Genomic DNA, 12,134 nt, shown 5'->3' on the forward strand with positions numbered 1-12,134 from the left:
GGATGGGCCTGAGATTCTGCATTTCTAGCAAGCTCCCAGGTGATACCAATGCCACTGGTCTGGGGACCACATTTTGGGTAGCAACGCAATAGACCTGCCTGTCCAACAGAGAGCCACTAGCCCCACGAGGCTCTTTAAATTTTAAATGTAAATTAATAAATTTAATTAAATTTACATTTAAAATTTAGCTCCACACTGCAATTGCTCATTAGCTGCATGTTGCTAGTCGCTACCACAAAACATAGAAGACTTCCATTATTGTGGAAAGTTCTATTGGACACCACTGCTCTATCATTCAACCATTAAAGAGTACATAAAACTTGTAATTGGATCAAGTTCAAAGCAAGAGGATCAAGGATTTACCTTCAGCCTTGTACGGAGTTTACTCGGACTTTTAGGTGATGGCTGAGGATGACTAAGGTGGCTGACTCTGGACATCACTGTCACCAACTCGGATCAAGGACTCAAAAGCATGTACAGTGAATAAGCAAATAATACAGAACAAGCAGGCAAACATCTCCAAGGTGAGAATTCAAGTCCAGAATAATATAAAATAAATCAGAAGCCAATAAGAATAAAACAAATGAAATAGGTACAAGTAGCAAGTGTTACACTTAGGGACGGCAGGAGTGGTGGGTGAGGAAGCATATAAGATGGGAAATGACTAGGAATATAGGAGAAAAAGGACAAGCGGGTAGGGTCGACGAGTTGTGAACAACAATAACAAAAATGCTTGTTGGCAGCATCGTGAACAGTGTCAGTCAGAACTGTATCTGGCTCAAGCCTCCGTTTTCCAACTCAAAGGAAGTTCAGATTCGAGTTACAAAAATGGCTAAATATAAAAATTATTAAAAAGCTTAATACTACAGGCAACCACAGTGAGGAAGCTACCCAGCAAAATACCTCAAGTGTACAAAGGGTGATTATACAGACTTTCTGGTAAATAAACAAAAATTGAAGCTAATCTGCAGCAAGAAGAATTTAGACTAGATTTAAGAAAAACTTCAGGGGCCAGCCTGGTGGCGCAGCAGTTAAATGCGCGCGCTCCGCTGCGGCAGCCCAGGGTTCACAGATTCGGATCCCGGGTGCGTACCAACGCACTGCTTGTCAAGTCATGCTGTGGAGGCATCGCATATAAAGTAGAGGAAGATGGGCATGGATGTTAGGCCAGGGCCAATCTTCCTCAGCAAAAAGAGGAGGATTGGCCACGGATGTTAGCTCAGGGCTGACCTTCCTCACACACACACAAGAAAAACTTCTTCACCCGAACAGGTTCCCACAGACAGACTTAAGGCCTAGAATAAGTTACAAAGATCATAGCTTTGGGGGCCAGCCCAGTGGCTAGTGGTTAAGTTTGAATGCTCCACTTCGGTGGCCTGGGGTTTGCCGGTTTGGATCTTGGGCGCAGACCTGCACACCGCTCATCAAGCCACAGAGCAACTAGAAGGATGTACAGCTATGACATACAACTATCCACTGGGGCTTTGGGGAGAAAAAGGGAAAAAAAGAAGGAAGATTGGCAACAGATGTTAGCTCATGGCCAATCTTCCTCAAAAAAATAAATAAATAAAAAATAAAGGGGATGACACTGCCTAATTCTCACCCAGGCTATCTTTAGACAACAAAAAAAAGATCATAGCTTTGGAAACAGGAGCAGTCATGCTTGAGCAGAACGGCTTAGGAGTAGATGCGAAGGCAAGGTGAACGGGCTGATGTCAGGCTAATACGAGGGAGAGAAAATCTCCTTCCCCAGCAGAGGACAGCAACGAACAGGTGAAAAATGGGCAGGCTCCCCTGCTGATTCCAGGAGGCCGTGCTGCCTGTGTGTGGAGTGTGACAGGTTGTTTGACTCTTCACCAGGTGCCGGCAATCCTCTGGATGCCGCTGTTTTGGAAGTATGGTCAAGTCTAAAGTTGCTTATTTTAGAGCGGGGTTTCTCCACCTTGGCACTACTGACATTGTGGGCTGGATAATTCCTTGTTGTGGGGACTGTCCTGTGCAGGACATTAGTCAGCAGCATCCTGACCTCCATCCACTAGATGCCAGCAGCACCTGGCCAAAAAATGCCCAGAAGACAAGTGACTACATATGGTATCCTCATTGAAAAGTAAGGAAACAGACAAATTATATCTAAATTTAAAAATTAAAAGTGAGAGGCCAGCCCCGTGGTGTAGTAGTTAAGTTCGCGCACTCTGCTTTGGTGTCCCGGGTTTGGATCTCGGGCACAGACCTACACATTGCTCATCAAGCCATGCTGTGGCAGTGTCCTATATACAAAATAGAGGAAGACTGGCATAGATGTTAGCTCAGTGACAATGTTCCTCAAGCAAAAAGAGAAAGACTGGCAACAAGTGTTAGCTCAGGGTGAATCTTCCTCACCAAAAAAAAAAAAAAGAAAATTAAAAGGAAAAACATTTAAGGAGCTATTCAGGGGACAAGCTACTAATAACCTTTTGAAAGAGAAATAATAAAACACTGACACATGAAAATTTAAATCTAATCTTTGGAAAAACTTTATAAGCAGAAAAGTCCTAAAACAATTTTTAAGTGAAAGACAATTTTTAGATCTTACAGAAGCTAAAAACCTAACTTAACCGTGCAGTGGTCTCCCTGTAACTTTCATAACACAGCCTGTTATGAATAACACACGCATGGGACTCTCAGTGCTAAAATCACTAACAAAGCAAACGTACTTAGTCTAGTTTCAAAATATTAATTTATTTTAGGTAAACACACGTATAACTTGTGGATACAATCTCTTAAGAGAGGCAAGCTCAATTCCTACTTATGAATATATTATTCTTGAAAGGCCTGATACCAGCAGTCACAGTAGCTGACAAAAATGATTTTGTCCACTAGAGGGAACTCAGCTTGTCATACTATTCACTAAACAAACAGAAGCACAAACATGAACCAAATAGGAAAGCAAGAGAAACGTGTGTGTGTGGCGCACTAGGTAAGGGCGTGGCGAAAGAACAGGCAGAAAAATAATAAAACTCCAGAGCTAAACTCTGCCTCTGGATCACCTTAATATTTGTATATAAAAAAGAAGAGAAAAAAAAAACCTGACCACATTTTCAAAGCATTTCTTTTCCCCGTGCAAAATAAATAAAAAGGCAATACCCTATATCAGGTAGTCCAAAAAAGAATCCCCACATTTTTACAGAAGTAATTAAGATTTTTCTATATCTTACTAAAAATAGCTTATTTCCCTAGAGGTCAGAGCTACGAGGCTCTGTGCATAACAAATATTATCTGCACCTAGAATTAACTGCCTGCTAGACACAAAAGAAAATACATTATTGGAAAGTCTAAGAAATTCTTTAAAAGTTTGTAAAATCAATGCTCAGAAGAACCACAGGTAAAGCTTTTAAGGCAGCTGTGAAGCAGAAATTCTTAGTCATTAACTATCAAGTGGTTCTTGAAATTAGGACAAATCAGCTTCTTAGTTTTAAAACACTCTTTTAATTACAAAACAATAAAAGTTCATCGTAGAAATTTTAGAAAACACAAATAAGCTTAGAAAAGAAAAAAATCTTTAACCCCACCATCCAGAAATAACTACTACTATGTGCACATATATCCTTCCGGTTTTTTTCTATGCGTATAACCATCTATATTTTTATCTATAAAAGTTGCATTTTTAAAACTAAGTTTTTTTCACTTAAATCATGAACATCTCTCTATAAATATACATTTTTATATACAAATATACACATTTACATATACAAATGTTTTTATTGAGGTATAATTGACATATACCATTATATGAGTTTCAGGTGTACAACATAATGATTTGATATTTGTATATAGTGTGAAATGACTGACAATAAGTCTAGTTAACTTTTCAATTTTTAAATGGCTGCATAGTATTTCATTGTATGTACTGCATACTCTACTTAAATTTTAAACACACTTTAAAGCATCCCCTACTGTTGATATTTAGGTTGTCTCCAATTGTTCAGTGTGAAAAGCCCCAAGGGGTTCTCTCTTCTTATCTGGTGTTTCCACACTTATTTTCTCAGCAAAGTCTTATCTATAAAACACCAAGCATACAACCTAGAAAAAACTCAAAACCGATGCTGACCCAATTTCTTCCATCTCAGGAACCCCCTTATCACTCTTTCCTCTTCAAATCAGTCTATGTCCTCCTCTAGGGGCAGCTGTACCTCACTCTCACAGGACCTCCTATTTCTTCTTCCTTCTCTCCTTTATGACTTTCCCATTCTCCTAGCGTACATCCTGACTGTGTATGTGTCGGGGAGAAACTTCCCAAACAATCCACAACCCCCAACTGGTATTTCAAAAACAAATGGGCCTTGGGGGCCGGCCCGGTGGTATAGCGGTTAAGTTCACACGCTCCACTTTGGCAGCCCAAGGTTCACGGGTTTGGATTCCAGGCACAGACCTACGCACCGCTTGTCAAGCCATGCTATGGCAGCGTCCCATATAAAGTAGAGGAAGATGGGCACGGATGTTAGCCCAGGGCCAGTCTTCCTCAGCAAAAAGAGGAGGATTGGCCACGGATGTTAGCTCAGGGCTGACCTTCCTCATAAAAAACAAACAAACAAAACACATGGGCCTTTACTCTGACAACTAAATTCCTGTTATTGCAGAAACTGTGTCTGACTTTACTTCCAGAGCTAGAAGAAACTAGGTTTGCAGCAGTATCATGATGAGGAAGACAGTGCATATTTCCCTCTCCCTCAGAAAGCATCGACGCATCACGAGGGTTAATGGCCTAATCTTCATTATCTTCCCTCTCCACATTCATCACAAGACACCCTGCCCAGGAAGGCAAGAATGAGAGGTTATTATTAAGACAGAATGAATGAGACAATGCGCAGTTCTGTTCTTCTGACCTGACGATGTGACCCAGGCAGGGGCTCTGTGACCAGGGAGGGGCACAGGCTAGCCTCCTCGCCTCCTGGCACAGCTGCCCCTGGGGGCTGCGGAAAAACGAACCTGGCTCAGGGGCCTCCCCTCCCTCAGGAGCACCAGGGAGCAGATGAACTCAAGATGCTGCTGTGGGGACACACTCTCTCTCGGTGAGAACTGGGGCGTTATATCCAATTCCTGGCCGCCCTTTCCTACCCCACGTATCCCTAAGACTGGAGTGATGATCAGTGTCGTCTTCTTTAAAATATAAACTGTGATGAGCTTCTAAGGGTGAGGTGCCACACTGAGAACACCATCTGAACCAGCAGTTTGGGAAGAATCTCAGTTGCTTAGATCTCCAATCATAAATCAGAAGTTTGAGAAAATTGTGAGTCACGGCATTTGCACACCAAGATGGGAACACTTCCAGTGCCATCAAGAGCTAACTGTCCCCCAGCACTGGGGGAGGGACTTCTGTGGAGGTGTTTATGGAAGGCAAAGACATTTTTGTTCATTGGGTTGGCACATGCCTCCCCACAGAAGCTATTCAAATGCATACTGTACTTTCTGGCAAAATCGTGTCTCTCAGAGTTGATGATAAAGACTTTTCTCAAAGACCAGAGCAAAAGCCAAAAGAAAAGGCTATAGAAGAAGAACTTCTCTTGGGAGTTCAAAGTTTTGTTCTACCCATGAGCTTACAAGAGGCTTCTAAAGTGGAGGAGTTTCAGGAAGTTACTGGAGGTCAAGAGAAGGGCAAGTGCTTCTTTGTAGCACCCTGTGTTTTCCATTCAAAACAAATAAAACAGAAACAAAACAAAAAGAACCCCAAACTCAAAATACAATTTCAGAGAACACCCCAGATGCCCCGAAGCCAGACTCACTCAGTCGCCACCATCTGGGGGATGGGCTCATCTAGCAGTTCCAAGCTGTGCAGGATCCAATAGCAGAGCCATGGGCGGCTGGCATCCAGACACTGAGAAGGGACAGGGGAGAAAACACACCCCTTATTCAGAATCATTCCAAGACACTACTGACAAGGCAACATCTGTCTCCCTCTCGGCAGCCTGGCAAGGGGGGAGGGCACCCTATGAACAATCAGTGAATGAAGGACATTTTGCTTTGTGGCCTTAGCCAGGAGCTGAAATGACCATATGTGAGAAAAGGACGATGGGACAAAGAAGTTTACCTTGAATCCAATGGGTCCCTCCCTGACAGGCGTCTAAGGGAGGCTGAGATGAGGACTTCCCACATGCCAGGAAGTTAAGTGCTGCTATTTTCTCAGTGTAGACCCAAGGAGATATCGAATCTCAAGAAGGGATTTCCTGGATTAATTCCTTCATTGAATCAACAAATATTTTGTATCTACTTGTGCTAAGCACTGTCTTAGATACTAGGGGCACGATAATGAATAAAATTCCATTCCTATTCTTGACATGCTTGGCATACAGAATGTATGTGGTTATCTGTAGAGGAAGAAGGCACTAGACACATAAGCACAAGTTACCTTATGTCTTTCTGGAACAAGGCGGAACATATGCATATATATACCTGGATAAATGCTGTAATGGGCAGAACTAGAGTCCTAAAGGAGCACATGGCAAAGACTGACTAATTCTGCCTGGGGGGCTGGGAAAGGCTCCCAAAGGTGACATGTGAACAGATCTTGATCCTAACTGAAGCCATAAACATGTATGGAGCATTCAAGGCTAGGCGGGCAAGTAGTATTACTGCCCTAGTTTTACAGATTAAAAGTATATAAATGAGGTCCAGAGAGATGAACTTTTTCCAGATTACAAAGACAGTAAATGTCAGAGCTGACAACAAGAACCCAGATTTCTGGACTCCCAATCCAGCGCTCTTTCCATTGGCACAAGCTGCCCTCTTCATAAATGTGCTATGGCTAGCTTGCCACCTGGGGGGCAGTGGTGTGTTGACCGGAGACACTGCTGTGGATTTGGCCTGCCTGCTTTTGAGTCCTAGCTCCTCCTCTTAATAGCTATGTGCATTTGAGCAAATTACTTCATCTTGCTATGCTTGTTTCCTTATCTGTAAAAGATAAAGACACAGCTACCTCATGGAGTAGTTGTGAGGATTAAATGAGATAACGCCTGGTAAGCTTTCCCACGCTGTTCAAGAAATTGTCAGCTGGTATGGCATTAATCGTATCAGGGCTGACTGGACTCTAACCATTGAGAACTTGAGTCAAGGATTGAAAACTTTGAGCCCAAGGCCAAATCTAGCCCGTGGATGTGTTCTGCTTGTTCCTTGTAATGTTTTGCTTGTTTAACTGGCCTTGGTTTCAACATTTAAGCATTGAGAGATTCACATAAAAATGTGGATTCCTGGCTTCATTTGAAGAAAAAAAAAAAAGAGAGAGAGAGAGATCTGGCAAGCCTGGGTCTGTATTCCTGGATGGCAGCAACTGGCAGGAACCGAATGAAAGCAGGGGGCCTCCAGTGTGCCTCAGTCTGCCCTCAGCCCACTTTTCTTATTTATGTTGCTTGGGTCTACAGGCATTTGAGTTGGCCAATCCCTGCCACGAATAACCAAATGTAGAACCCCAAAACAAAAGCACATTAAAAGCCGGGCTGCTCTGTGTCAAGTGGGGCAGGAAGATTGGAGCCCTCGGGTTCACAGTCACACTCTGCCTGCCACTCAACCCCATTCCCAACCCCCTTCCCCCTCCCTCCTCCACCACTGCCCCCACCCGAGGCCCCTCTGTGGAACCCAAGGGCTCTGAGGAACAGGCTTTACAATCCACTCTAAGTTCAGGCATTTTACAGTGTTAAACTGTAGGAGTACTCTCTGGGATTTATACACTGATCCTCTAGCCAGTACAGAAATTAGATCAGCTTACAGAGCAAAGGGTTAGGGATAGACAAGTAACTGCCTTTTAGTGAGCTGTCAAGGGTTGTCTAGAAGAAAGCACAGGAAGCCCTCAGCTGTTGGTCTAGTGGAAAAAAGCCCACCCCGCTAGCCCCCGCCGTCTATGGTGCTCCATTGGCTCTGAGGGAGAGCAACACTGGAAGGGATCCGCTTCTGCCCTTTCAGAAGCGGGAGTCCCAGCTCCGCAGGACCCGGCTCCCGTGTACCTGGTTCCTGCCAGAGCCACATGGTACAAGGAGAAGCTGCTACAGGTCAGCCCCATAAGACTTCTACATTCAAACAGAAAAAAGGAGAAAGATCTGGCTGATATTTGATAGGAAGAGTTCCAGGGCAGCGTGTTTACCTCATAGGCATCTGTCAGCTGTCGAAGGCCTCTTTTCAGATAATGGAAGTGCTTCTCCCTCTGCAAAACAAGCCTGCAAAGACAAAGAGCTTGTGAACCTATTCTAACAGCTTATGCTTCCACCCCACTGCAGAACACACGTGTGCACACGCACACGCACACACTCACTCAGCTTCAGGGCATCCCCCCCATAGTCAAGGAATGGACAACCAGCAACTCCTGTAGCACCCAAGGGCGGCTAAACCAGAGAAAAGAGGCCAACGTCTGAATGTCCCTAAAGTGTCTGGAAACCCTGCCGCCAGATGTTTTGGGTGAGATCCTCTCCTTCACGGCAGGTGACTTTCGGCTAAGTGAAAGGCCACAATGAACAGACACAGTCAGGCAGTGACAAACCACCCAGAAAGTTCCTCCAGGGTCTAAGTGAACAGATATCTCCCCATCCTGTAAGCAATTTAAATCTGAGCCTCACCACCTCCCTGACCCGTCAGCCTCTGTCATTCCAGTCATTTCTTCTGCAGCCACTTCTCCAAGGTCGGTAGTTCGCACCCCGCCTGCCCCTCAGTCTTCCATCCATTATTCCCTCCCCGGAATTCCTCCTCCTACGTGCTGCCCCACAGCCCTGGCCAGAGGATCCTGTTTGAATGCTGCAGCCAGTCGCTCTCCTTGGCACTGAGGTCAGCGATACTGGCTCTAGGAAGGAATGTGCCGCCAGGGCCACCTGCACAGGCAGGACAAAGGACAGGGCTGCACTTCTCGCCTGGTCTCGCAGAAGAGGCCTGTGTGATTATGGAAGGAAGCAAAGAAGAACAGAATGGCAAGACGTTCACTGTGCTTTCTGATTCCAGAAATAAAAGAAAAATCATTCTCTTTCCTAGGTAGTCAACTCAACAACTGTTTATTGAACTCCCACTGTCCTGTGCACAGGATAAGATCATTAATGTAGTCTTTACCTCAAAAAGTCTTCCAGTTCAGTACTGGAAACAAGAAAAGGACAAGTGGCTACGATACGAGGAAAAAATGGTTAGGTTTCATAAAGAAAAAACAGACAAAATACTACCAAGGCTCTAAAGGGAAGGAGGGACAGGTCATTAAGAAAGGAATGATCAGGAAGGTTGTGTGGAAGAGACAGAATTTGAGTTGAGAGGCCCTTGTAGAGGGAGAAAGTTTTTACAAGAAGAGATGGTGAGGATGGGAAGACATAGGGGACAGTTTAGCCAGAAAGAATGGAAACAAAAAGGTACAAACCAGCGCTGTCCAAAAGCACTGTCAGCGATGATGGAAAGGTTCTTTATCTGTGCTATCCAATAGTAGCCACCAGCCACATGTGGTTACTGAGCACTTGAAATGTGGCTAGTGTGACTGAGCAACTGGATTTTAAATTCTATTTAATTTTAATTAATTAAATTTTAAACAGCTGCAGTGGCTAATGGGTACTGTACTGTGCAGCACAGGCATAGTGTGAGCAAGAGGAGTGACAGGTGGGGGATTTGGCCTGCATATTAGGAATGAAAGACGAAAGGTTGAAAGGGCAGTTGAAGCCCTTTTTACAGGGGTCTGGGATACCTGCTGAGGAGTTTCTACTCAATTTAATAGGCAGGGGGGGCCGTGAGGGTTTTGAGCTGAGGAAAAAAATGACCAGAACTGTGCTTAAGAAAAATGATCTGACAGCAATAGGTATCCAATCTGTGTTTACAAACTGGACTGGATGAAAGCACTAAGTGGGGAGGGGGATGAGGTGGGAAGACGCTGCTCAGAGTCAACAGGTGGGAAGTACTTAGAGTACTTAGTGCTCAAACTAGCGCACGACCCACAGTAACCATGGTGACCTATGGTAAGCTGACTTCTGGACAGGTGGGCTTCAAGGCACTGGAGGTGTACTCAGGTAAGGATGTCACCACACTGTTGGAAATACGTGTGAGACTCAAGACAGGGATCCAGGCGACAGAGACTGGGAATCACTGATCTGCACACAGGTGACAGGTGAAGCTGCAGGAGTAGAGCACAGAGCAGAGAGAAAAGTCTGAATGCAGAACTGGGGGAAGACCCACCTTTAAGGGCCTAGAGGACAAGGAGCCAGAGGAGAGGAACAGAGAGCATTACATAAGCAGGGCAGGGTCATGTCACAGGCAAAACAGGAGGAGAGGATCTCACAGAGGGACTTAACAGTGGCAAATGCTGCAGCAAGACTGAGGGAAAGAGGAGAAAGTGCCTGGTGACCTTTGGGAGTTCAGGGAGTGGGGAGGGAAGATCCCAGATCACAAAGAAGAGGAGAAGGCCAGACTCGATTTCTCTTGCAAGGAGGTCCGGGGTCAGGACTCAGTGAGCACCTACTCTGTGCAGGCCGAGTGTCCAGTCTGGGGTGGACGCTGACTCTGCTCCCCAGAGCTACGGTCCAGACGTGGACACAGTCAAGTCAACGGCGATTACAGTCCTGGCTGACGAACGCTGTGATCAGCCAAGTGCAGTGGGCTCTGGCAGCACCCAAGAAGTCTCGGAGGATCCGAATGAGCTTGGCGAAGGACACAGCATTGAGTCAACAGACGAAGGAGACCTGAGGACATGAGTCAGCAGGCAAAATGAAGGGGACAGGGAAGCTGTTTCAGGCAGGGGACACTGTAGCACATCCGAGTAAGTTTAGTTCAGCCGGAGCAAAAGCACAAAGTAACGAGCAGGGAGAAATCAGAGTGGAGAGGTACAGAGGCCTCAGATCACGCAGGACTTATAAATGCACTGGGAGTTTAAACCAAAGAGCAAACAGGAGTCACTGTGCTACAACACGGATGACCCTCGAAGACACGCTGCTAAGTAAAAGAAGCCAGTCACGAAAGATTACACAGCGCACGATTCCATTTATATAAAATGTCCAGAATAGGCAAATTAATAGAAACAGAAAATGGATTAAGTGGCTACCAGGCGCTGGGGGGAATGGAGGAACTGGGGGGTGATGACTAAGGGGTACAGGGCTTCTTTATGGGGTGATGAAAATGTTCTAAAATTAACTGTGGTGATGGTTGCACAACTTGGTGAATATACTAAAAACCATTGAATTGTACACTTTAAACAGATGAATTATATGATATACGAATTAGATCTCCTTAAAGCTGTTACAAAAAAAACAAAGGCAAATAAAAATGTTTTTTAAAAAGCGAGTCATTGAAGTATTTTAGGCCTGGGAAAGACATGGTCAGATCTGCATTTTCTAGAGCACACTAGCCGAAGCACACTGAATGGACTGGGGTGGGGAAAAGACTAGTGGCAGGAAACCACACCCACGACCTAAGTGTGTCTGCGGTGTCTGTGGGGGGAAGACAGACAACCGAGCGACAGCCTGAGGGGGCAACGGGGTGAAGGCAGGTGGTTCAGACAGAGGAGAGGAGAACATGCTTGAGAGCAAAGGGGAGACACTGAAAATGCAAGAGCCCAGAGAAAATCCATCAAGGGAGGTCCCTGGTGAGGAGAGGGGAGGGCTGGGGTGGAGAGTTTAGCAGGAGAGGCGAGTCTGGCAATAAGCAAGGATTCTACACTCTTGGAGACAGAAATGATGAGAGAGAGTGTGAAGTCAGACAAATACAAGACTTTGAGTGGGGAAGAGAAAACCAAGGAAACATGTGAAATGGCCTCAATTTTCTCAGGAATTAGGAGGCAAGATCCTGAGAGAGCTGTGGATTGGGCACGGTGGTGAAAGTGTTAGGAAATCTACATGAGGTGAACAGAAGGATTATAAAGCAGCACTGAAGGCCGCGCTGAAGCCAAGTAGAATAAACTTTTGGGGAAGCCATTCAGCAGGCACCGTTATGTGAATTTTTTCTTGGAAAGCTTGCTGGAACCCTTTAACAGGAGCAGTGACGGGTGTGCTCTGGTAAGGACTAGTAAGATGGGAAGAGCAGAAAGGCAGAGGCGTGAGAGACCGGACGAGATCACGGAATCAGGGAATTGCTGCGAGAGCTCACAATACGGGCTGGCCCCGGCTGAGCAGGCTGGGTGTGGCCAGGACGGGTATGATGGACAAGAAGAACCAGGAGGGTCC

The 12,134-nt window shown here is 45.3% G+C and overlaps 1 protein-coding gene across 3 annotated transcripts in view; it reads right to left on the bottom strand.

Moving 5' to 3' along the window:
• The window catches only part of FNTB (farnesyltransferase, CAAX box, subunit beta), a 62,431-nt gene that overhangs the window by 24,499 nt on the left and 25,798 nt on the right, over positions 1-12,134 (bottom strand). For all 3 annotated transcript variants that reach the window (XR_001390526.2, XM_014784299.2, XM_087448364.1), the window contains exons 3-4: positions 8,108-8,180; positions 5,760-5,851 (exon numbers count right to left, since the gene is read on the bottom strand). Coding sequence is in view for 2 of the 3 variants with exons in the window: in XM_014784299.2 (XP_014639785.1) it covers positions 5,760-5,851; positions 8,108-8,180 (165 nt within the window). In the remaining variant the exon portion in view is untranslated. The remainder of the gene's footprint in view (positions 1-5,759; positions 5,852-8,107; positions 8,181-12,134) is intronic.

This window comes from Ceratotherium simum, chromosome 24 (genome assembly GCF_057802395.1).
Source record: "Ceratotherium simum simum isolate JZ-2026a chromosome 24, ASM5780239v1, whole genome shotgun sequence".
Taxonomy (NCBI): Eukaryota; Metazoa; Chordata; class Mammalia; order Perissodactyla; family Rhinocerotidae; genus Ceratotherium; species Ceratotherium simum.